The sequence below is a fragment of the Oncorhynchus mykiss genome, chromosome 11, assembly GCF_057628025.1.
Source record: "Oncorhynchus mykiss isolate SJ-2025 chromosome 11, ASM5762802v1, whole genome shotgun sequence".
Lineage (NCBI taxonomy): Eukaryota > Metazoa > Chordata > Actinopteri > Salmoniformes > Salmonidae > Oncorhynchus > Oncorhynchus mykiss.
In genome coordinates this window covers 75,050,383-75,077,500 of record NC_143032.1, presented here as the reverse complement: position 1 = coordinate 75,077,500, position 27,118 = coordinate 75,050,383, and the positions used below count along the sequence as shown (strand labels likewise).

At 44.5% G+C, this 27,118-nt stretch overlaps 2 protein-coding genes across 4 annotated transcripts in view; both read right to left on the bottom strand.

The window, feature by feature from the left end:
- The window catches only part of LOC110535110 (uncharacterized), a 92,908-nt gene that overhangs the window by 55,063 nt on the left and 10,727 nt on the right, over window positions 1-27,118 (bottom strand). For all 3 annotated transcript variants that reach the window (XR_016484696.1, XR_016484697.1, XM_036936284.2), the window contains 4 exons: window positions 21,048-21,101; window positions 10,690-10,743; window positions 3,783-3,836; window positions 3,409-3,462 (listed from right to left, as the gene is read on the bottom strand). Coding sequence is in view for 1 of the 3 variants with exons in the window: in XM_036936284.2 (XP_036792179.2) it covers window positions 3,409-3,462; window positions 3,783-3,836; window positions 10,690-10,743; window positions 21,048-21,101 (216 nt within the window). In the remaining 2 variants the exon portion in view is untranslated. The remainder of the gene's footprint in view (window positions 1-3,408; window positions 3,463-3,782; window positions 3,837-10,689; window positions 10,744-21,047; window positions 21,102-27,118) is intronic.
- On the bottom strand, window positions 21,273-25,584 carry LOC149979864 (uncharacterized). Its single transcript, XM_090191123.1, has one exon. The coding sequence runs from the start codon at window positions 24,511-24,513 to the stop codon at window positions 23,479-23,481; it is 1,035 nt and encodes a 344-aa protein (XP_090047249.1). The 5' UTR covers window positions 24,514-25,584; the 3' UTR covers window positions 21,273-23,478.

The window sequence follows — 27,118 nt, the reverse complement described above, 5'->3', positions numbered from 1 at the left end:
CTTTCATCCCCATGTTACAATATTAACTGTGACAGAGATTAGTAGAAAATATGCCATTTTGCACAAATTACACCCTTACACCAATGCCATTCTCTCCTGAACAAATAGGAAACCTAACCAAGGCCCATCCACCAAACGTGTCAGACCATTACCTATAGCCAGGAATATGAAGGGAAAGTCTAGGAGAAAAAAGACTCAGCTAGTGTCTAATAAACATCAGAGCAATTTCAATATGCCAATGATATCATGGCTGGGATGGCAGTGGAAAGAGCAGAGTCCAGACGCATGTGAGCAAGCATGCTACCATTCACGTATTCACACACACACGCGCACACGCGCACACACACACACACACACACACACACACACACACACACACACACACACACACAAACACACACACACAAACACACACACACACACACACACACACACACACACACACACACCGCTCCACTACATCCAGGTCCAAGGCTGGTAATGCTCTCCACAGTGTGTCAGTTTCCCCACCGGCCTCTTCTGATTTACTAGCCCAACCGCTGACTCTGTCTGTCTGACTGCAGGGTTACCTTGGCCCATGATATATTTTACATGTTTCCCACAGAGGGAGAGGAAGACACAAACTCTGTCTGGCCCCAGGCCAGGGACAAGGCCAAGGGGTAAAACTTCAAGAGGCGCAGGGAGCAAGTGCCCACACAGCTGTTGAGAATACAGGGTACTGTACGTACAGTAGAACACAGTCAGTGAGGTTACAGGGTACTGTAGAACACAGTCAGTGAGGTTACAGGGTACTGTAGAACACAGTCAGTGAGGTTACAGGGTACTGTAGAACACAGTCAGTGAGGTTACAGGGTACTGTAGAACACAGTCAGTGAGGTTACAGGGTACTGTAGAACACAGTCAGTGAAGTTACAGGGTACTGTAGAACACAGTCAATGAGGTTACAGGGTACTGTAGAACACAGTCAGTGAGGTTACAGGGTACTGTAGAACACAGTCAGTGAGGTTACAGGGTACTGTAGAACACAGTCAGTGAGGTTACAGGGTACTGTAGAACACAGTCAGTGAGGTTACAGGGTACTGTAGAACACAGTCAGTGAGGTTACAGGGTACTGTAGAACACAGTCAGTGAGGTTACAGGGTACTGTAGAACACAGTCAGTGAGGTTACAGGGTACTGTAGAACACAGTCAGTGCGGTTACAGGGTACTGTAGAACACAGTCAGTGAGGTTACAGGGTACTGTAGAACACAATCAGTTAGGTTACAGGGTACTGTAGAACACAGTCAGTTAGGTTACAGGGTACTGTATAACACAGTCAGTGAGGTTACAGGGTACTGTAGAACACAGTCAGTGAGATTACAGGGTACTGTAGAACACAGTCAGTGAGATTACAGGGTACTGTAGAACACAGTCAGTGACCACAAAATAGTGAGATGTCTATGTGTTGGCCTTGGTAACTAAACTAAACACATAACAGCTACATCCCAGCATAATTCTGAGGTTTCTCATGCTGACAATAGTGAGTAAGCGATAAAATATTCCCCAGCTGGACACCCACCCCCCTACAGTACATTAGTTAGAGGGATGTAACAGTCACTAACCCCTACAGTACATTAGTTAGAGGGATGTAACAGTCACTAACCCCTACAGTACATTAGTTAGAGGGATGTAACAGTCACTAACCCCTACAGTACATTCGTTAGAGGGATGTAACAGTCACTAACCCCTACAGTACATTCGTTAGAGGGATGTAACAGTCACATAACCTCTGTCCACACTTAGAGAGAAGCTGCAATTACCATCATTCAGCTCTTTAATGGAAGAAAGAGACTCTATTTTCCCATAAACTATTTCTTCCATTACGCACATCATACAGGGTGCATCCCAAATGGCTCCCTATTCCCTATGTGGGTTCTGGTCAAAAGTAGTGCACTACATTGGGAATAGGGTGCCATTTAGTATGCACACACATGGACAGCTGAAAGAGACCCTCTATTTTACTGTAGTGAATGAAACAACCTTGACTGGAGCCTAAGCCAGATGGTCTTTCAGCGCCAGCCGGTCCTATGGCGTAGCTGTTGTTTCTACGCCAGGTTTAGACTTTACTGCTCTCATACAAATGGGTCCAAAACGGACTGCATGTTGCTAAACAAAGCTCATCATCATTAGGGAGACGGTGGTCATTTTTAATTAGCACCAGTTCAGCTCTGGGTTTAAATAGTTTTTGTTTTCTTTCAAAAAACATTCTGGAATAGCCCCAAAAGTGCAAACGCCGGCAATCTGGCACTTGAGGCAGAATCAATCAAACACTTAAAAGTTTTTGAAAGAAAACATATGATTTGAACCCAGGTCTGCACTGGTTGGTTGGAGACCTAAAGCACCCCTAGTTGTATATCTCTGGACTTACATTTCTGTATTGTGCTCAGAGTTTCTGTTTTTCTTCTCTCTCTGGCAGTGGATCATGTGTGGAATAACCCAATGATACACTGCCTGCCAGCAGTAATTTAGGAGAGATAGTGTCTCCAAGTCTTTTCCCACCAGCTTTTAATATTTGATTTTCTGGTAATGAAAAACATGTGTTTGCTGCAAGGCAGCATGGGGCACGGAGCAGATGTCCTTCTTCCCACCTGAGTGTGTGTAATAGTCTCCCATGGGACATGTGTGATTAAGCTGTGTTACATGCCCAGGGCAAGGCCAGGTCTGAAGTAATCAAACACACAAAACAGCTCTGGCAGCCTGGTAAACCCCTGAAATACTGACACGTGTGACTAACCGTCAAATAAATGAGCATCCTAGAAAATGACTGAATAAGGATCCTCATCCTCAGTTTGGACGTGTTGATTTGAGGCAGTGCACCAAAGCAGCTGAAGCCGTAACAAAATGTCAGTTACTAAACATAGTAGCTGCAGAATACTGTTGAGAACGGTTGTCAAAGAGAGGCAATGACATAACATTTTGAGCTGCATGGAGTGAAAGCGTGATTCCAACTGTGAAAGGTTCCCACCCAAAAAAAGACTCTCCTCAATCGCCCTCCTTGTGTTGGAAGCCATTAGTGATGATGTCACAACCCAGCTATTCCATTCCAATCCAGAGTCTCCAGAGTCCTGAAGAAGAGTCTGTCTGAACCACTCTAAACGTACAGGACTACTACGCCTTCACTATGATAGGCTCTTCTCCAAATAAGAGAATAAACATCATTTGAAAAAAAAAAAAAGAATGCTCTTGTTTTCAGCCCTCCTAACCAGTCCTCTTTGATATTCCTGCTGAACACAGCTCAAAAGAGATGTAGGAGTGGGCAGGCAGGATGTAGCCTAGGATTTAGTGCCCTTCAATGTGGTCTACTGTACTCATTCAAAGAGTCTGATTCATAGAGTAACGTGAGCATGGCAGGATTAAGGGTCTCCTACCTTTCTACCAACTTGACCAGTCAGTCCAAGAGGTCCTGAAGCACCACGGTCTCCCTAGACAGATCAGAATTAGAGATGTACATACAGTTACAAGTCAACTTCATACTCTTCATGTACATGAAACACGTCTCTACTACATTACTTGCTACTTGCCAGCTAACACATTAGGTCATATCGGACAATATTGAAAATTGGGCTATTGCAAAATGTGTTTCCAATTTGTTGAGTAACTCTCAATGACAAAAGCTCAATGATATGATTCTCTGTTACAGATAACTTATTATAATATTGAATTATTACATTATCCCGTGTTATTAGGTTAGCCGTTGTTACACTCTCCCCTTTTAAAGAACACTGAAACACAAGATACTCACTCTCTCTCCTTTTGGAGCTCTGCCCGGTGAAAGGCCAGGGTCTCCTTTCCGTCCCTGGAACAGAGTACACACACACACACACACACACACACACACACACACACACACACACACACACACACACACACACACACACACACACGGAGAGAAACAGAGACAGAGAGAGAGAAACAGAGACACAGAGAGAGAGACAGAGAAATAAACTGTTTAGTAGTCAGATTCCCCTGATTCTCCACTTATGGCATTAGTCTCCAAATACTGAACAGATGTACAGTCGTGGCCAAAAGTTTTGAGAATGACACAAATATTAATTTTCACAAAGTCTGCTGCCTCAGTTTGTATGATGGCAATTTGCATATACTCCAGAATGTTATGAAGAGTGATCAGATGAATTGCAATTAATTGCAAAGTCACTCTTTGCCATGCAAATGAACTGAATCCCAAAAAAACATTTTCACTGCATTTCAGCCCTGTCAGAAAAGGACCAGCTGACATCATGTCAGTGATTCTCTCGTTAAAACAGGTGTGAGTGTTGACGAGGACAAGGCTGAAGATCACTGCTGATTCATGCTGATTGAGTTTGAATAACAGACTGGAAGCTTCAAAAGGAGGGTGGTGCTTGGAATTATTGTTCTTCCTCTGTCATCCATGGTTACCTGCAAGGAAACACGTGCCGTCATCATTGCTTTGTACAAAAAGGGCTTCACAGGCAAGGATATTGCTGCCAGTAAGATTGCACCTAAATCAACCATTTATCGGATCATCAAGAACTTCAAGGAGAGCGGTTCAATTGTTGTGAAGAAGGCTTCAGGGAGCACCAGAAAGTCCAGCAAGCGCCAGGATCATTTCCTAAAGTTGATTCAGCTGCGGGTTCGGGGCACCACCAGTACAGAGCTTGCTCAGGAATGGCAGCAGGCAGGTGTGAGTGCATCTGCACGCACAGTAAGGCGAAGACTTTTGGAGGATGGCCTGGTGTCAAGAAGGGCAGCAAAGAAGTCACTTCTCTCCAGGAAAAACATCAGGGACAGACTGATAATTCTGCAAAAGGTACAGGGATTGGACTGCTGAGGACTGGGGTAAAGTCATTTTCTCTGATGAATCCCCTTTCTGATTGTTTGGGGCATCCGGAAAAAAGCTTGTCTGGAGAAGACATGGTGAGCGCTACCATCAGTTCTGTGTCATGCCAACAGTAAAGCATCCTGAGATCATTCATGTGTGGGGTTGCATCTCAGCCAAGGGAGTGGGCTCACTCACAATTTTGCCTAAGAACACAGCCATGAATAAAGAATGGTACCAACACATCCTCCGAGAGCAACTTCTCCCAACCATCCAGGAACAGTTTGGTGACGAACAAGGCCTTTTCCAGCATGATGGAGCACCTTGCCATAAGGTGCTCGGGAACAAAACATAAACTTCCCAGACCGTAATCCCATTGAGAATTTGTGGTTAATCCTCAAGAGGCGGACAAACAAAACCCCACAAATTCTGACCAACTCCAAGAATTTATTATGCAAGAATGGACTGCCATCAGTCAGGATGTGGCCCAGAAGTTAATTGACAGCATAACATTTGACAGCATAATATTTCTGTCATTCTCAAAACATTTGGCCACGACTGTAGATTTCTGAAATCTTGAATAAAGGTTCAGGACAGCGACTTGATTCCCCTAGATAGTATTTATTACTGTTGTATTTTGAAGCAAACTGCTTCGTCAAAGCACAGATGTTGATATCTCGCATATACCTCAACTTAAAGAGCCTACTCAATATTACAGTATATATGAGTTACAGTAAAAAGTTATTCCCACTTGCGCTGAATACAACAGGTATACTTTACTGTGAAATGCTTGTTTTACGAGCCCTTCTCAACAATACAGAGTTTAATTTATTAGATTTCCTTATAAAAATAGTAACACGAGGAATAAAACACACAAGGATGGAGCAAAATACAGGGAGTACCAGTACCAGATCAATGTGGAGCTATATACAGGGAGTACCAGTACCAGATCAATGTGGAGCTATATACAGGGAGTACCAGATCAATGTGGAGCTTTATATAGGGAGTACCAGTACCAGATCAATGTGGAGCTATATACAGGGAGTACCAGATCAATGTGGAGCTTTATATAGGGAGTACCAGTACCAGATCAATGTGGAGCTATATACAGGGAATACCAGATCAATGTGGAGCTATATACAGGGAGTACCAGATCAATGTGGAGCTTTATATAGGGAGTACCAGATCAATGTGGAGCTTTATGTAGGGAGTACCAGTACAGATCAATGTGGAGCTATATACAGGGAGTACCAGATCAATGTGGAGCTTTATATAGGGAGTACCAGATCAATGTGGAGCTATATACAGGGAGTACCAGATCAATGTGGAGCTATATACAAGGAGTACCAGATCAATGTGGAGCTATGTACAGGGAGTACCAGATCAATGTGGAGCTATATACAGGGAGTACCAGATCAATGTGGAGCTATATACAGGGAGTACCAGTACCAGATCAATGTGAAGCTATATACAGGGAGTACCAGTACCAGATCAATGTGGAGCTATATACAGGGAGTACCAGTATCAATGTGGAGCTATATACAAGGAGTACCAGATCAATGTGGAGCTATATACAAGGAGTACCAGATCAATGTGGAGCTATGTACAGGTGGTACCAGATCAATGTGGAGCTATATACAAGGAGTACCAGATCAATGTGGAGCTATATACAGGGAGTACCAGATCAATGTGGAGCTATGTACAAGGAGTACCAGATCAATGTGGAGCTATGTACAGGGAGTACCAGATCAATGTGGAGCTATGTACAGGGAGTACCAGATCAATGTGGAGCTATATACAAGGAGTACCAGATCAATGTGGAGCTATGTACAGGTGGTACCAGATCGATGTGGAGCTATATACAGGGAGTACCAGATCAATGTGGAGCTATATACAGGGAGTACCAGATCAATGTGGAGCTATATACAGGGAGTACCAGATCAATGTTGAGCTATATACAGGGAGTACCAGATCAATGTGGAGCTATATACAGGATGTACCAGATCAATGTGGAGCCATATACAGGGAGTACCAGTATCAGATCAATATGGAGCTATATACAGGGAGTACCAGATCAATGTGGAGCTATATACAAGGAGTACCAGATCAATGTGGAGCTATGTACAGGGAGTACCAGATCAATGTGGAGCATTATACAGGGAGTACCAGATCAATGTGGAGCTATATACAGGGAGTACCAGTACCAGATCAATGTGGAGCTATATACAGGGAGTACCAGATCAATGTGGAGCTATATACAGGGAGTACCAGTACCAGATCAATGTGGAGCTAAATACAAGGAGTAGCAGCACCAGATCAATGTCCAGGGATACGATATATTTGAGGTGTATATGTACATAAAGGCAGGGTAAAGTGACTAGGCATCAGCATAGATAATGATAACAGTACACTCAAAGAACCCTTTTTGGTTCCAGGTTGGAACCCTGTTGGTTGGTTCCCTTTCCACAGAGAGTGTTATACAGAACCCAAAAGGGTTCTACCTGGTACCAAAAAGTGTTACCGTATTGGGACAGTCGAATAACTATTTTTTTCTAAGTGTAACAATAAAGAGCAGATTAGAAGTAGCATATGATGCATGTGAAATTGTCTCTGTGTGTGTGTGTGTGTGTGTGTGTGTGTGTGTGCGTGCGTGCGTGCGTGCGTGCGTGCGTGCGTGTGTGTGTGTGTGTGTGTGTGTGTGCGTGTGCGTGTGTATTTACATGTTCTCTGACATGGCAATCAGAACTCAAGCAATGGAGTTTACATGTAGGACTACAGTACCCACTGTTAGTTAACGGTAGTGATCAGATACACACACAATTGCTTGATGTAAAGGTGCATTTATACATTCTCTGCAAAGTTATGCTGTTTAATCACACAAAGGTGAAGAATTACAGTTTACATGCCGGCCTGTAGTGTGAGGGAGTGAATGGGTTCACACACAACAATTGTATTTACACAAGACAGAGTCCATTAATATGAGTGACCAGGCACATTCCTTGTCCTTTTCAGGCAGTAGTGGGATGCTGTATGACTACTGCTGTAGTCTAGGGTACTGGGAAGTGATTGCTTTCTAATCTTAAATACTGTACCATAAAAACGTTAAACGCATATAATACTAAATCTCACTCATACATAGGACCAGGAGTTTTTCACTGACCACTTGATCTGACCCAGAAAAACTCAGGGCCCTTTAAATATAACTAGAGCCCATGGTTTTTACTGGCCAGGTGGGAAAGGAAAACAACCTGGCCCTCGACATGTTAATTGGGCCATTCAAGGACTAACACAGAACCATTTGCAACCAGTAGTAACATATGTGTTTGTTCAAAGGAATTGGATCAAAGGGAAATAATTTTACACACACTGGGCTTCTGAACAAACCCTGCATTATGGGTAACTTTTATGAATGCCCTCTTGCAGTTTATGACGTTGTCCTGTTTGCCTATGATGAAAGAGTCTCCACCTGAATGCACCAGGCCAATTTCAGCAGGTACTCTAGTCAACAATCACTGTTGGTGCTAAAACTGTGAAAAGATATAAACGGTCACATAATAATACAATATTCTACTAGGCTACTGATGGTAAAAAAATATAAGCTTCTCCATTATTGCCTCCATCGCACCATTTAAGTCTACATTTTCACGTAAGCCCCAACTTTGCATGAAATGTTTGTGCATCCCAAACAGCACCCTATTCCCCTATGGGCCCTGGTCAAAAGTCGTACGCTATAGGGATTAGGGTGGCATTTGGGACACAACCATGGTCTTTAAACGTCCTCCAGACCAGCCTCTCCTGGACAGGACTAGGGAAAGGAGGTTGTAGCTGTTGCCAACATCTACACTTGTGAACACTCTATTCATTTCATTGTCCAACTGACAATTATTTTTCAGTGGAAACTTTTAGAATTGCACTTACACTTGACACCTCATTTGCAAGTAAAAAAAAAAAGGTTTTTAATTGTTCCTCTTAAAATTTACAACCAGAAAATAAACCACCTGCTTTTCATCTCTGTGTAAGTGCAGTCATATAGTTTTGGGGGGTCATTTAGCAGACACTCTTATCCAGAGCACCTAACAGGAGCAATTAGGGTTAAGTGCCTTGCTCAAGGGCAAATTAACAGATTTTTCACCTAGTCAGCTGGGGGATTCAAACCAGCGACCACTAGCCTATCTGCCGGTTACTTGCCCAACACTCTAAACCAATAGCCTATCTGCCAGCTACTGGCCCAACACTCTTAATAACCAATAGCCTATCTGCTGGTTACTGGCCCAATACTCTTAACCACTAGCCTATCTGCCGGTTACTGGCCCAACACTCTTAACCACTAGCCTATCTGCTGGTTACTGGCCCAATACTCTTAACCACTAGCCTATCTGCCAGTTACTGGCCCAACACTCTTAACCACTAGCCTATCTGCCAGTTACTGGCCCAATACTCTTAACCACTAGCCTATCTGCCGGTTACTGGCCCAACACTCTTAACCACTAGCCTATCTGACGATTACTGGCCCAATACTCTTAACCACTAGCCTATCTGCCAGTTACTGGCCCAACACTCTTAACCACTAGCCTATCTCCCGGTTATTGGCCCAACACTCTTAACCACTAGCCTATCTGCCAGTTACTGGCCCAACACTCTTAACCACTAGCCTATCTGACAGTTACTGGCCCAACACTCTTAACCAATAGCCTATCTGCCGGTTACTGGCCCAACACCCTTCACCAATATCCTATCTGCCGGTTACTGGCCCAACACTCTTAACCACTAGCCTATCTGACAGTTACTGGCTTCAACACTATTAACCACTAGCCTATCTGCCGGTTACTGGCCCAATACTCTTAACCACTAGCCCATCTGACAGTTACTGGCCCAATACTCTTAACCACTAGCCTATCTGCCGGTTACTGGCCCAATACTCTTAACCACTAGCCTATCTGCCGGTTACTGGCCCAATACTCTTAACCACTAGCCCATCTGACAGTTACTGGCCCAACACTCTGCCGGTTACTGGCCCAACACTCTTAACCACTAGCCTATCTGCCGGTTACTGGCCCAATACTCTTAACCACTAGCCTATCTGACAGTTACTGGCCCAACACTCTGCCGGTTACTGGCCCAACACTCTTAACCACTAGCCTATCTGCCAGCTACTGGCCCAACACTCTTAACCACTAGCCTATCTGCCAGCTACTGGCCCAATACTCTTAACCACTAGCCTATCTGCCAGCTACTGGCCCAACACTCTTAACCACTAGCCTATCTGCCAGCTACTGGCCCAACACTCTTAACCACTAGCCTATCTGCCAGCTACTGGCCCAACACTCTTAACCACTAGCCTATCTGCCGGTTACTGGCCAAATACTCTTAACCACTAGCCTATCTGCCGCCACAGTTGACTGGTGGTGTTTTAGAAGACATGGATTAACCACTGATTAAGCAACGGCCATTTTCTGAAGAATTCCATTATGGCCCATTAAAAGCACAGAAATAGTGTTTTTGGCATACTAACTATATCCATAGTATGACCAGTAAGCATACTACATACTACATTTACAGTACAGCACAAATAGTACTGTTAGTGCAGTTAGTATGAGTATTCGAACACAGCTATGAATTAACCACTGTGCTTTCACTCTGTCTTCATGAGTACTGACACAGGCACAGTTCAAAGAGGACATGACCGCCATAGAGTTTCATATGGAATCACAGGATCTACATGGAAATAATGTTACCACTATATACAGCACATACACTATCACCAATACCCGTCTCTATATTGGCCCTCTAATATGGCCACATGTGGCCCCCAAAACACCTATGGATCATAATTGATCTACTGAACACATACCTTGAGTCCAGGCGGGCCGGGGCGACCTGGGTTTCCGTGTGGACCAGGAGGACCCTACAAAAACAGGAAGACACAATGTTGAGATTAAATGAAGATTGAGGAGAAAAACAGGTTAATCTACCATACACGTGTTTCAGTACGAAGGGAGTGTGACAGTGTGTTCATGTATTGGCTCATGTATATGCTTCAAACACTTTGTGGTTTCGTAAAGGAGGTGGGGATGCTTCTATATCCATCACTGTCTGAGTAATCTTACTGCCTGTAGACATTTCACTGTTTAACGTCTGGCTATGCAACTGGTCAAGGTTGTGTAGGTTCTCTGCAGACCAAATGCATTCTGTCTGTGTGTCTGTCTGTCTCTCTGTCTGTGTGTCTGCCTGTCTTTCTGTCTGTCCGTCCGTGTGTCTGCCTGTCTGTGTCTCTGCTTGTCTGCCTGTCTGTCTGATTGCCTGCATGTTTGTTTCCCTGCCTGCCTGCCTGCCCGCCTGTCTGAGTAATTAAATATGGATATGGATTTCCTCATCGGTTCACTATTCCACCCTCATCCCAGGGGCCCACAGAGCAGAGTGAAGGTAAGGCCAGTAAACCATTTATATAGTGGATATTCTGTCTCTCTTATAGGAGTAATACCAAAAACTGTTGGTACAGGTAGAATCCCATTGGACCAAGTATGCCAAATGTTTTAGCGGGGGACCAACTAAATAGCAACCCCTGGTAATTAATGGTAAAGGATAAGTCCTCTTGGGGAAAAGGAAAATACATTCCAAGTGGGCCCCATTCAACAGAACATACATTCCAAGTGGGCCCCATTCAACAGAACATACATTCCAAATGGGCCCCATTCAACAGAACATACATTTCAAATGAGCCCCATTAAACAGAACATACATTCCAAATGGGCCCCATTCAACAGAACATACATTCCAAATGGGCCCCATTCAACAGAACATACATTCCAAATGGGCCCCATTCAACAGAACAGGGAGTTGGGGCCAATAGAAAGAACCCTTTGGAAAAAAAGTATTGTGAAGGTGTCTTCTGAAAAATCTGATAAAATGTGATTCAAATCAATATTGAATTATTTGGGGGAGAGATAAGCTGCACCTTAGACAATGTTGGACGGCAGGGTAGCCTAGTGGTTAGAGCGTTGGACTAGTAACCGGAAGGTTGCAAGTTCAAACCCCCGAGCTGACAAGGTACAAATTTGTCGTTCTGCCCCTGAACCCACTGTTCCTAGGCAATTTGTTCTTAACTGACTTGCCTGGTTAAATAAAGGTAACATTTTAAAAAAAATAATAATAATTGGACTTGCTGGGGTAATGTCCATCACAAACACCTCTGGTGACAGGGATAATGACAGTTGAAGTTATGACTTAAATGTGTTTGTTTTCCCCGTCGTACATGAAAAGAAAATGAACTAAAAGCATTCCTGAACACCAAAACCCTCTTGACTCCCTAGTGTTTCATTGTGGAGGAGAGAATCACATCCAGAGGAGAGAGAGAGAGGAGAGAGAGGGGAGAGAGAGATGAGAGACAGAGTAGAGTGAGAGTGGAGACAGAGGGGAGACAGAGGAAATAGAGAGGGGAAACAGAGGAAAGAGAGAGGGGAGACAGAGGAGCGAGAGAGGGGAGACAGAGGAAAGTGAGAGAAGAGAGAGAGAGGGGAGACAGAGGAGAGAAAGATGAGAGAGAGGTGGAGAGAGCAGAGGGAGAGGGGATACAGAGGAGAGGGCAGAGTGAGAGGGGATACAGAGAGAGAGGGGAGACAGGAGAGACAGAGGAGAGAGAGATGGGAGACAGAGGAGAGAGAGAAGAAAGAGAGAGGGGAGACAAAGGAAAGTGAGAGAAGAGAAAGAGGAAAGAGAGGGGAGACAGAAGAGAGAGAGAGGATAGACATGAGAGAGGGGGGAGACATGAAAGTGAGAGAAGAGACGGAGGAGAGAGAAAGGGGAGACAGAGGAGAGAGAGAGAGAAGAGACAGAGGAGAGAGAGAGAGAGAGGGAGAGAGACAGAGGAAAGATAGAGGAGAGACAGGAGAGAGAGAGGGGAGACAGATGAAAGTGAGAGAAGAGAGAGAGAGAGACAGAGAAACAGAGGGAAGATAGAGGAGAGACAAAGGAAAGAGAAATGAGAGACGAGGGGAGGGCCAAGTGTTTGGTTTAGTAATGCTGCCAGTCTCAGTCTCTGTTATTTAGTGTAAGTGCACTTTATTATCAGCCTGTAGAGAAGTAGCTTTATTATCAGCCTGTAGAGAAGTTGCTTTATTATCAGCCTGTAGAGAAGTTGCGTTATTATCAGCCTGTAGAGAAGTTGCTTTATTATCAGCCTGTAGAGAAGTTGCTTTATTATCAGCCTGTAGAGAAGTCAGCAGCTTTCACTACCCCCCACATACTACCCTGCCCCCTCAGCCCCAGTCCCAGCACACCACACACAGCTCAGTGGACATATGGAGACACTTACCAGAAGCTCATCTACAGATGTCCTACCTCTCTATTCAACCATTCAGTGCATCTCATTGCATTTGCATTAGCTGGATATTACAACATATGGAAATCATTATCTCTTAATACAAAGACGGGAAAGAAATATAGAGAGGGGAGAGAGAGACACAGAGAGACACAGAGAGAGAGAGAGATTCTACATTCTACGCCATTAAAAAGCTAATTCAAATTGAAATACCCATTAAAATTTGGCTAAAACTAATTGAAAATGTCATTGAACCAATTACACTTTATGGCAGCGAGGTGTGGGGTCCACTTGCAAAACAAGATTTCATCAAATGGGACAAACACCCCATTGAAACCCTGCATGCAGAGTTCTGTAAGATTCTCCTACTGTACATGTCCAGAGGAAAACTACAAACAATGCATGCAAGGCAGAATTAGGCCAATATCCACTAATAATAAAAACTCAAAAAAGAGCAATTAAGTTTTGGAAACATCTAAAATACAGTGACCCCCTCTCATATCACTACCAAGCCCTGCAATGCCAAGAGCTGAGCAAAGAAAAGAGTCCCCTCATCTAGCTGGTCCTGGGGCTGAGTTCACAAACCTGTTCTACTAACACACTGAAGCCTCAGGACCAGAACATCCAATCAATCAGGATAAACCAAATTACAACACATTCCAAACAAAATGACATTGCTTATTGGGAAACACAAGCACAAACACAAAGCAAAATGCAGTGCTATCTAGCCCTAAATCGACAGTACACTGTGGCTAAATATTTGACCATGGTTACTGATCAAAACCTTAAAAAAACCTTGACAAAGTACAGGCGCAATGAGCACAGCCTTGCCATTGAGAAAGGTAGACACAGGAAAACCTGGCTCCCTGTAGAGGAAAGACTGTGCAACCACTGCACCACAGCAGAACCTGAGACCGAGCTGCATTTCCTGACAAAATGTAAAAAATATAAAACAATGATAAAGAGTGTCATTTCCCCAAATTTGAAACCCTTATTCAAGGTTTCAAAGACCTCCCTGATGAGAATAGGCTACCCGTCCTGTTGGGGGAGGAGGAGAGCGGTGGGTTGGCAGCGCACTACATTGCTGCCTGCCATAAGTTGAGGGACAGTGTCTGACAGACCAATCAACCTGCACATGTACTCTACTGTATGCTATTGTTATTGTTGTGGTTATTTTGACACTTGGTTATTGTTGTTACTATTGTCCCGTTGACAATTTTGATTCTCATTTTTATTTTATATTTTTTAATTTTTAAATATCCTAATTAAGCTTTGGCAATATGTACATTGTTACGTCATGCCAATAAAGCACATTTAATTGAATTGAGAGAGAGAGAGAGAGAGAGAGAGAGAGAGAGAGAGAGAGAGAGAGAGAGAGAGAGAGAGAGAGAGAGAGAGAGAGAGAGAGAGAGAGAGAGAGAGAGTAGAGAGATAGAGAAGACAGAGAGAGAGAGAGAGAGAGAGAGAGAGAGAGAGAGAGAGAGAGAGAAAGAGAGAATCCAAATTGGTATGTTGAAATGTATGTTTCTTTTGATGGCATAGAATGCCCTTCTTGCCTTGTCTCTCAGATCGTTCACAGCTTTGTGGAAGTTACCTGTGCCGCTGATGTTTAGGCCAAGGTATGAGAGAGAAGACAGAGAGAGAGAGAGAGAGAGAGAGAGGGAGAGAGAGAGAAGACACAGAGAGAGAGAGAGAGAGATAGAGAAGACAGAGAGAGAGAGAGAGAGATAGAGAAGAGAGAGAGAGAGAGAGAATATATATATAGAGAGAGAGAAGACAGACAGAGAGAGAGAGAGAGATAGAGAAGACAGAGAGAGAGAGATAGAGAAGATAAAGAGAGAGAGAGAGAGAGAGAGAGAGAGAGAGAGAGAAGACAGAGAGAGAGAGAGAGAGATAGAGAGAGATAGATAGAGATAGAGAAGACAGAGAGAGAGAGAGAGAGAGATAGAAGACAGAGAGAGAGAGAGAGAGAGAGAGACAGAGAAGACAGAGAGCAAGAGATATATAGAGAGAGAAGACAGAGAGAGAGAGAGAGAGAGATAAAGACAGAGAGAGAGAGAGAGAGAGAGATAGAGAGAGCAAGAGAGATAAGACAGAGAGAGAGAAAATGGTAGAGAGAAAGAGAAAATGGTAGAGAGAAAAAAAAAGAGATGACAGAGAGAGAAGACAGAGAGAGTGAAGACAGAGTGAGAGGATACAGAGAAAAGACAGAGAGAGAAGACAGACAGAGAAGACAGAGAGTGAGAGGATAGAGAGAAAAGACAGAGAAGACAGACAGAGAAGACAGAGAGTGAGAGGATAGAGAGAAAAGACAGAGAGAAGACAGACAGAGAGAGAGAGAGAGAGAGAGAGAGAGAGAGAGAAAGAGAGAGATAGGACACAGAGGTAGAGAGAGAAGACACAGAGAGAAAGAAGACAGAGAGGGAGAGAGAAAGAGTGATAGAGAGAGGGAGAGAAGACAGAGAGGGAGAGAGAGTGATAGAGAGAGGGAGAGAAGACAGAGGAAAGACAGAGAGAGAGAGAATGGTGGAGAGAAAGAAGAGAAACAGGAGACATGCAGAAACTAAGATATTAGCTTACACATCATATTCAATGAAGTAACATGGAACAAGTGATGGGAAGGTAGAGAGATATTCCACAATGGAGACAGAAGTAGCATTACTCAGTTTATCCTTCAGCCTTACAGTGTGTGGCCTGACATAGGAGGAGTAACCCTCTCTTCTCCCCTGAGCCCTGATAGTATCCCCACTGATCCCTGTAAAAAGAGGCCTTTGGCTTGTACACGAGGAAAGAAATGTGCCTAGGTGTGTATGTGCACACACACTCATATCAGCTCATGCCTGACACACGTCAGCTCATTCGTCAAACACACATACACACACACACACATGGCTCTCTCTCCCCCCGAGACCCAGGCATGGGTCTGGGGTCTGGGCCTGCCTGTGGATGAAGGGGCAGCTGTGTCACAGGGGGAGAGCTGGGACCAGGTTTATGATGTGGGCCAACAACTTTTACAGGGGTGACACGTGCTACTGTCTTTACAGCCCATTAATCCAGAACAGACATTCTAACAGACTCTGAGGTTAAACGGACCAGAGAGAGACATGACGCTTGGATCCAGATGACTTGAAGTCAGATAACAGACTTCTCAGAGCTTTAATGTGCTCTACGACACGAGTATGTAGAAAGCAAATGGGTGAGTATGTACATGATGTATGTAGATCACATGAAATGACACCAAGGAAGTCACATAATGAAACTGTTAAATACAGTTAACCCTCATATTGCGGTCATTGATTTATCTCTGGAGGAAAATATATGTGTACTGTTGTACTGTATAAACACAGACCTGGATTTAAAATACTATTTCAAATATCTAAAATACTTTGACATACATTCGAAGTAAGTATTCAGATGTATTTTACTTTAGTTTAATATTTTAATGTACACTACACAACCAAAAGTATGTGGATGCCTGCTCGTCGAACATCTCATTCCAAAATCATGGGTTGGCCTCCCCTTTTGCTATTATAACACTCTTCTGGGAAGTCTTTCTACTAGATGTTGCAACATTGCTACGGGGACTTTCTTCCATTCAGCCACAAGCGCATTAGTGAGGTTGGGCACTGATGTTGGATGATTAGGCCTGGCTCACAGTCGGCGTTACAATTCATCCCAAAGGATGTTCAATGGGGTTGAGGTCAGGGCTCTGTGCAGGACAATCAAGTTCTTCCACATCGATCTCGACAAACCATTTCTGTATGGACATCGCTTTGTGTACAGGGGCATTGTCATGCTGAAACAGGAAAGGACCTTCCCCAAACTGTTGCCACAAAGTTGGAAGCGCAGAAGTGTCTATAATGTCATTGTATGCTGCAGCATTAAGATTTCCTTTCACTGGAATTAAGGGGCCTAGCCCAAACCATGAAAAACAGCCCCAGACCATTATTCCTCCTCCACCAAACTTTACAGTTGGCATTATGCATTCCGCAAGAAGCGTTCTCCTGGCATCCGCCAAACCCAGATTCGTCCGTCGGACTGCCAGATGGTGAATCGTGATTCATCACTCCGGAGAACGCGTTTGGCGGCGAGCTTTACACCGCTCTAGCCGGTAAGTTTCCACTTCACAATAACAGCACTTACAGTTGACCGGGGCAGCTCTAGCAGGGCAGAAATTTGACGAACTGACTTGTTGGAAAGGTGGCATCCTGTCACGGTGCCACGTTGAAAGTCACTGAGGCCAGTAAGGCCATTCTACTGCTAATGTTTGTGTATGGAGATGACATGGCTGTGTGCTCGATTGTATACACCTGTCAGCAACGGGTGTGGTTGAAATAGCCGAATCCACAAAATGTGGGGTGTCCACATTTGTATATATAGTGTATTTGGAAATACACTTGGAAAGTATTTGACAGTATTTTCAAATACTTATTTCAAATACTATTTTCAAACACCTGGGATAAATTCATGGGACTGTATTTGAGTCCATATATTTGAGTATTTGAAATACAATTTGTCAGACTATTTGTTTGTTTTTTACAAATAAGCATTCAAATAGTAAAAAAAAAATACTTGTTTTGGGCTGTGCATTCAAAAATACTCCAATTGACGAAAAAGTATTTTAAATACCAGATACTCAAATACATATATACCGTATTTGAACCCAGGTCAGATAAACAATACCCAACCAAGAACATTAATATTGATTTCCTCATCAGTGCCACTACCCTTTCCACAGAGGGTTCAACATGGAACCCAAAATAATTTTCTAAGAGTATACTGCACTGCTATCTACTGAACTGCACACTACAGCACCTTCACACCTTCCCTGCTGCCTACGCTGTGCTGAGGGTCAGTTCCCCACAACACAAAGGCTCCTTTGATGGCGGCTCAGGCACCAGGCACCATGCCTCCCTGCAGGGCTGGGTGATATCTTCCTCAGGCAGGCACGGCTTTCTTTGAGTGCTAGCCGCCCGCAGGCTTGAAGACTGAGCTGAGGAACGCTGGTGTGAGGCTCTCAGGTGTCTGAAGAGGAAGAGGTGAAGGAAGAGTTGAGTTGAGACAGGCTGCCCACAGTCAGACATGACACCTCTCTGTCAAGAGAAACGGGCTGTTAGCGTTAGTGAGGTAGCTCACGTTCACACAGCACCGACCGTCACCAACCCTTTCCTGCAGTAGCTGAGCTGTAATTATGAATGGGGGATGGCTATACGTCTAGACGACTCCCGATTACACCTCACATATCTGTGTCAAAGGTGACAGGTCAAATGAGTTCAATGGCTCTAAAGGTTAGGTTTAAATCACTATTCACCCTCCAGAGCCACCAAGGTCATTTGTAAAGGTTTATGAAGGTTACAGAAAAGAAGCTGTGTTTCGTATAATGTCATTGCACTGTTTAAACCGTTTCTCATGTCTTTGTCAATATTAGAAGAATCAAAATGTTCCCCCATGTGTTGATGTTTGCTGAGCCACGACCCAGAGAGCAGAGCTAACCATATCCAGCTGACAGGCAGGCAGGCAGGCAGCAGCTCAACCACTTCTTTTAGACATCAAACAGTCTTGAGGGCAAATTCTAACTTCCACTTAAGTTCCATTTACACTTAGTCTCCTATTGACGCCTAGATAACACCTACAGCATCATAGTGTCAAATTGTGTGCACTATCAAAAGTTCTAAATTAACCTTCTGCTACCATTTCTGTCAAGCCGTCTATGCATACAATTTGATGCATACGTTTGATAAATCCAACGTATGCACCACACAGAACGCAATGCTGCAAGGCAAACGCAGCGTTCCATTGGAAATGAATGTCCTTCTGGTGTACCGAAACGCAATGCCGCTGTCGATGTGATCGAGGCGTTAAGATCAACCCAATACAGTACAAGATACTGCACCACCAAGTCACTCAGGAATCATTCAGTCCACAGTGAATTGGAGTGAGTTGTCTGGCAATCCGGGTCTCAGGCTCTTGATCATGAATGAACGGCTTGAAGGTAGTGTCCTGGCGGGAGCTGGTGGTGAGCTCGTCTGGCTCTTAAATGCCTTTAATAAGATGGGGACAAAGCTCTCTTTCTTCAGTTAAAGAGATTGGGTTCCCACAGCCTACCCCTCTGAGGACCCAGACCAGCCCCCGGCCTCCAGCCTCCAGAAAGTAGCACAGTCTCATAGACTACGGCTGGTAGCTGATACACACACACGTATGCAGGCAGACACACACACATGCGCACATACCTACGCAAATACACGTACAGTCACTCACATTCCCTAGAGAACTCTGAACAGACAGTAAACTGACCATTTGTCTGTTTCTTGCTGACTTCCTTCACTCACACATACTGTATGTATTATCTTGACATTCATTAGAAACATATCTGTTTCTGTAAAACAGTACTGCTGAAAATCCATGAAAAGCTGAAAAATGGAAGAGAGGATTCCATTATCATCGTGGGAAAGAAAGAACATCTTCTGATGCTCTAATCTCAAAGAGCCACTCCTGATCCATTGATAAATCCTTAGATATCTCGTGGTGGGATTCAGGCTTGCTTCCTACTGGGTCTAATAAACATCCATTTGAATATGACATGGATTAGATAGGTCCTATGTTCAAAGGTTGTTCCAGCTGCACTACAGACCAAACCATGGCCCTAAGAGAGGTCACAGGGAGTTTAAACACAACCACAACGACATAAATATTCAGAGAAACATAACATGTCTTTGTTTTGCTCACAACATGAGCATATTCTAGCTCATATAAAGCGCTGCTCATTTTACTAAGGCAAGAAACACTGACTGAGTAGGGAGCCGCAAGTGGAGAAGCATGGCAATGGTGAACGATTTCATTTAGAGCACGAATACACTGGAAGCATTCATGCAAATAGAAGTAGCCTAACATAGAGGCCAAGTGAAATTATACAACAGGTGGGTCTAATCCTGAATGCTGATTGGTTAAAACCGCATTCCAGCCGGTGCCTATTCCACAAGCACCAGTGGTATATAAATACCCAATAGTATGCTACTTAATCTAACTAATCCAGAGTTGTTTCTAAATTTTACATAGCGTATTCATTCTTTAACACCTGAATTGCTCCTATATATACCCCATACAATGAAGACCTTGTGTGTTTCCCTTAAAGAATGTAGGTTTCACTCACTAATTTGCCTTCGGCTCCACTGACTATCATAGTCTTACAGCTGTTTGCTTTCCAGCTTTAGAGGCGTACCTTGGCGGCAGACAAACACAGTGTGATCAGAGCCAAAGGAAACTGAACCTAGGGTGAATAACGCTCCATAATCCAGAGATGTTATTGAGAGCTTTATCATAATTCTCTATAAACCCCTCTGTATTAAGACACTACTAATGGTGTTATCTTAAAGGGATATTATGGGATTTTGGCAATGAGGCGCTTTATCTACATCACTAGAGTCAGATGAACTCGTGGATACCATTTGTATGTCTCTGCGTGCAGTTTGAAGGGAGTTGCTAACTAGAGCTAGAGCAGTTACTTACTAGCGTTAGCTGGAAGTCTATAGTATCATATATCATAGACTGGTACCATAGACTGGAATACTATAGACTTCCAGTCATCGCGCTATAGAAGATACCATAGACTTCTAGTCATTGCGCTATAGAAGATACCACAGACTTCTAGTCATTGCGCTATAGAAGATACTATAGACTTCCAGTCATTGCGCTAATGCTAGTTGGCATTGGATCGTGAAACTACCGCTAACTTCCTTCATACTGGACACAAAGACAAAAACGTTGCCAAAATCCCAAGTCTCCCTTTAATGTATTGGTTTTTGGAATATAGACAGTACAAAGGACCCCCTGGTTAAGAATCACTGTTTTAGTGTAGTCCAAGAGGAACAGGAACACAACCAGGAGAAACTCACCCGAGGCCCCCTCTTCCCCGGCGTCCCTGGCTTCCCAGGAGGTCCTTGAAGTCCCTAGAAGGGGGAAAAAATATGTCAATAAAGCAGGAAGTGAGTAAGAGCAATAACAGACTGTGTACAGGGAAGTGGATTGAATTGATTGAATGAAGCCACGTGTGAGAACAGAACTTGAATGAGATACAGTTCATTGGAAGAGTTGGCACTTGGAAGAGTTTGAGAGTTGGAAATGTAACATACAATCCACATAGTGGCATGTCATCACTAGCTGAGCTAACTGCCCTCATTACACTGGCAGTAAAACACCTATCAATCCACCCAGCACGGTTATACTCATTTTCAGGAGCTGCATATCGAAACAAGGCTTTGTTCTTTTCCCTGCCATTCTGCAAGCATAGCCTGTTACATTCAACACAGGTTAGTTTCAACTTGGATCAGTGCTCGCAAACCTTCTTTGTTAGGTCTTGGGTTTTGATGTTGGCAGTGTGGTTGAGAGCGTATTGTTAAGCCAGCTACGGCTCACTCCCACTGAAACCAATATTATTCCAATTCCAAAACCACTCCAGTGCTTGGATGTGGAAGTGTGAGTCATTGTGCTGGCAGGGCGGCCTGGACTGTGGACCGGGGCCTGCATTGGTCGGTTCCAAACACAGCCACTCTTGTTAATTACGGGCATCAGCTAGCTTTAAACCAATTACACACATGGATTAGCTCAGCTATCAAAGGTCATTGCTAATGAGGGGTCAGAGTCTGCAAACCCAAGCAGAGAGCAGACTCTTAGTTATGTTTGGAAATGTTAGGTTTTGATCTCATTTCTACTTTTCCACCAGGCTCATAAAACACAACGACAAGACAGGAAAGAGGAAATGAAAAACATCTTGAGAACTACGTAGGAACATACAGTAGGAACTACGTTTTGTTAACATATAGTGTGATCTATGGTTTTGTAAACATACAGTAGGAAGTAGGGTTTTGTTAACATACAGTATGAACTACAGTTTGTTAACATGCAGTGGGAACTACGGTTTTGTTAACATACAGTAGGAACTACAGTTCGTTAACATACAGTAGGAACTACAGTTCGTTAACATACAGTAGGAACTATGTTTTTTTAACATAAAGTAGGATCACCGGTTTGTTAACATACTGTGGCTTGCGAAAGTATTCACCCCCCTTGGCATTTTTCCTATTTTGTTGCCTGGAATTAAAATGGATTTTTGGGGGGGTTTTATCATGTGATTTAAACAACACGCCTACCACTTTGAAGATGCCAAATATTTGTTATTGTGAAACAAGCAAGAAATAAGACAAAAAAAAGGAAAACTTGAGGGTGAATAACTATTCCCCACCCCAAAAGTCAATACTTCGTAGAGCCACCTTTTGCAGCAATTACAGCTGCAAGTCTCTTAGGGTATGTCTCTATAAGCTTGGCACATCTAGCCACTGGGATTTTTGCCCATTGTTCAAGGAAAAAATACCTCCAGCTCCTTCAAGTTGGATGGGTTCCGCTGGTGTACAGCAATCTTTAAGTCATACCACAGATTCTCAATTGGATTGAGGTCTGGGCTTTGACTAGGCCATAATAAGACATTTAAATGTTTCCCCTTAAACCACTCAAGTGTTGCTTTAGCAGTATCCTTAGGGTCATTGTCCTGACAGAAGGTGAACCTCCGTCCCAGTCTCAAATCTCTGGAAGACTGAAACAGGTTTCCCTCAAGAATTTCCCTGTATATAGCACTACCTTTCCATCATTCCTTCAATTCTGACTAGTTTCCCAGTCCCTGCCGATGACATCCCTACAGCATAATGCTGCCACCACCATGCTTCACTGTGGGGATGGTGTTCTCGGGGTAATGGGAGGTGTTGGGAGGTGTTTGGTTTGCACCAGAAATAGCATTTCCCTTGATGGCCAAAAAGTCTCATCTGACCAGAGTACCTTCTTACATATGTTTGGGAAGTCTCCCACATACCTTTTGGCGAAGACCAAACTGTCACGATCGTCGTCAAGGAAATGACTGGATCAAGGTGCAGCGTGGTAAGCGTACATTTTTTGTATTTTAAATGTTGCCAACAAAACAATAAACAACTAAATGAACGTGAATCTCTGTATACCTGGCACGTATACCAGCTCTGTATACTTGCCACTAACAAAGACAACAACCCACAAATGAGAAAAGGAAAAAAGGCTGCCTAAGTATGATTCCCAATCAGAGACAATGATTGACAGCTGTCCCTGATTGAGAATCATACCCGGCCAAAAACAAAGAACCAGAAAGCCTAGACTTTTCCACCCGAGTCACAACCTGACCAAACAAACATAGAGAATAAAAGGATCTCTACGGTCAGGGCGTGACAGTACACCCCCCCCCCCCCCCCCAAAAGGTGCGGACTCCGGCTGCAAACCTGACACTATAGGGGAGTGTCCGGGTGGCATCTATCTTGGTGGCGGCTCTGGTGCGGGACGCAGACCCCGCTCCACCTCTGGCTCCCCCCACTTTGAAGGCACCTCTGGTGCAGGGACCCTTGTCGCCGACCCCAGACTGGGGACCCTCACCTCAGGCCCCGGACTGGGGACCCTCTCCGCAGAACCCGGACTGGGGACCCTCGCCGCAGGCCCCGGACTGGGGACTGTCGCCGGAGGCCCCAGACTGGAGCTCGTCACCGGAGGCTCCGGATAGGAGACCGTCGCCGGAGGCTCCGGACCACGGATCGACGCTGGAGGCTTCGTGCCATGGATCACCACTGGAGGCTTCGTGCCATGGATCATAACTGGAGGCTCCGTGCCATGGATCATCACTGGAGGCTTCGTGCCATGGATCATCTCTGGAGGCTTCATGCCATGGATCATCACTGGAAGCTTCGTGCCATGGATCATCACTGGAGGCTTCGTAACATGGATCATCACTGGAAGCTTTGGGCCAAGGATCATCACTGGAGGCTTCGAACGTGGAGCTGGAACAGGTCTCACCGGACTGAGGAGACGTACTGGAAGCCTGATGCGTGGAGCTGCCACAGGGCTTACCAGGCTGGGGAGACATACTGGAGGCCTGGTACGTGGAACCGGAACAGGTCTCACCGGACTGGGGAGATGCACTGGAAGCCTGGTGCGTGGAGCAGGCACCGGATACACTGGGCCGTAGAGGCGCACTGGAGGTCTCAAGCGTAGAGCCGGTACAACCTGTCCTGGCTGGATGGTTACTTTCGCCCGACAACTGCGGGGCGCTAGCACAGGACGCACTGGGCTGTGCAGACGCACCGGAGACACAGTGCGCAGAGCCGGCGCAGGATATCCTGGGCCGAAGAGACGCACTGGAGGCCAGGAGCGCTGAGTCGGCACCATCCGTCCTGGCTGGATGCCCACTCTAGCCCGGCCAATGCGAGGAGCTGGACTATGGCTCACCGGGCTGTGACTGCGCACTGGAGGCATGGTGCGCATCACCGCATAACATGGGCCCGCGAGTCCGCGCATCACCGCATAACATGGGCCCGTGAGTCACACGCATCACCGCATAACATGGTGTGCATCACCGCATAACATGGTGCGCATCACTGCATAACATGGGCCTGCGAGTCACACGCTCCCTACCGGGAGTTAACTCCGCCAACCTCCCTATGTGCCCCCCAAACATTTTAAGGGGGAGTGTTAACATAGAGTAAGAACTATGGTTTTGTTTTAACATAACCATAGAACCTACTAGATGTTAACAAAACCATAGATCCTACTGAATGTTGTGCCCAGGTAGGATGGCAGGGCTTGAGGCTGTACTTGTTTTTAAAGATCTCATGAAATGGGAGTTATTGGTCTTTTTTGACACTCTTGGCCTTGGCCATGTGTCCCCGTGTCACGGACTATTTCAGGTGTTTTCATGTGTTTGGTGGTGTCACTCTTCTCACAATGTTGTATGTTGATGTAATTGATAATAATAATTGCTTTTGCTGCTAAGGCAATGTCTGCCCTTGACTCTGTCCAAAGTTAAATCAAATACTGATCTCAGATTTTTTTTTGTCAGAAATTTCAGAACATACTTTGTAGTCAAAGTATGACATAGTTAATAGTTTTAATATAATAGCCTTTGTTTGTTATATTGAGGACATTATGCAGGCCTTGCTGTGAGGCAAGTCAGATGATGGTTACCCACATTTTCCATTGTTAACTGATGCCCAGAGAGCCCCAGCGTTAGGTCATACCTGACCGAACAGAGCAGCGTTGGCAATTCTTTCCGCTCGTACTTCTGCCGTGAGGGAATCCACACGGCTATGTACGTCATAGCCGCTTAAAGGTGGGAGATACATGTTTATTGGAGAGACAGCCTACAATTGATGCTGGGCTGGATTTGCCTCATGCTTGGGCAAAGCTGACGTTACCAGGATACAGACCTAGTCTGCATCCCATGACGTTACCAGGATACAGAACTAGTCTGCATCCCATGACGTTACCAGGATATAGACCTAGTCTGCGTCCCATGACGTTACCAGGATATAGACCTAGTCTGCATCCCATGACGTTACCAGGATACAGACCTAGTCTGCATCCCATGACGTTACCAGGATATAGACCTAGTCTGCATCCCATGACGTTACCAGGATATAGACCTAGTCTGCATCCCATGACGTTACCAGGATATAGACCTAGTCTGCATCCCATGACGTTACCAGGATATAGGCCTAGTCTGCATCCCATGACGTTACCAGGATATAGGCCTAGTCTGAATCCCATGACGTTACCAGGATATAGCCCTAGTCTGCATCCCAAATGGCCAAAATTAGTGCACTCTGTAGAGAATAGGGATTGGGAGACAGGCATAGTCTCCTGCCTGGCATGATAATGTGTTAGAATGCCTTTCAAGTTCCACTGCTATGTAACACCGTTCTATCATCCAAGGTTTGCAGCAGCTAGAATAACTCACTCATTTAGAACCAAGAATTCCACAACTACAATTTGATTCTATTCCTGTCAGTAGAATTGGATACTAGACGTTCTTTGTAGCAGCGCAATTCTACAAATTGACTGGAATTTAGATAGAACTATTGGCAAGCTTTGTTTTGAGGGTTTTGTGGCAGCCGGTCTGACTATTGGAATCTTCAAACACTGTTGAACTCCACTGCAGTGCAAGCTTGGCATCTGTCAGGTTACACATGTCCTGGCATAGCCCACACTGGTCTCTATCTTCAAGCTGTCAGTGTCATTTCAATTGTGGACCACACCAAAGCATAACCACTCTGAGAACTGGTCTCCTCAATGTGTACTTACAGTAGGCTTGTTCGATGAAGACGTGTTTCTCTAGCTGTGGAAAGTAGTCTTGTGGTGCATTTCCACTATCATGTTAACAAAACCATAGATCCTACTATATGTTTTTGTTAACATGGGCACCATAACATTCCAATGTTACAATAAGAACAAATGACCTATATGCTATGAGCAACAGTCATGCTTGTTATAGTTTTCAAAGTTGTTCAAACATCTGACTTCATAACATTTCTCATTACAATGTGAGTTTGTCCATGTATCATTAACATCGCTTTCACAAGACAAGAAGTCTTCACTTCAACCCAAAAACATTGAAGCACACGTTTTAAAATTACACCACAGGTTTGAACTAACTCAACAAAATGTACAGAAAATCTTCATCTGACAAATCACACACTCAACAAATCCATATCGCCGTAAATTGAATTATGCTTATCGGTTCAAGCCTTCCTGTCCGTCTAATTAGGCCCCACTTCATAAAAGGGTTAAATGTTCCGAGGTATTTTATCCAACATGACCTCTGATCCTGCTCTAAATGGCTACATTTTTCCTCCTGGGAGGAATCTCTCACCCCGGCGTCAGGCCCTCAGCTCAGACACACAGACCCCTGGCGGGCTTGGCCCTTCTGTTGGCCTGGCTATTTCTACCTATCCCGCTAAAAAGGAAATCTCACATTAGCAAGCAAGCACCGGTAGCTAGCACAGGCTCGCCAGCCTTTCATACTTGGGGGGAGGGGGGCACTAGCGAGCAGGCGATAGAGGAGGTAACGTTTTAGTGAGCTCCTACTAAAACACAAGATAGAATCAAAAAAGTGAGAGTGAAAGAT

What these genes read in the sequence shown, in the direction of transcription:
- LOC149979864 (XM_090191123.1), bottom strand. Translation starts at nt 24,513, where the DNA reads ATGCGCGGACTCGCGGGCCCATGTTATGCGGTGATGCGCACCATGCCT.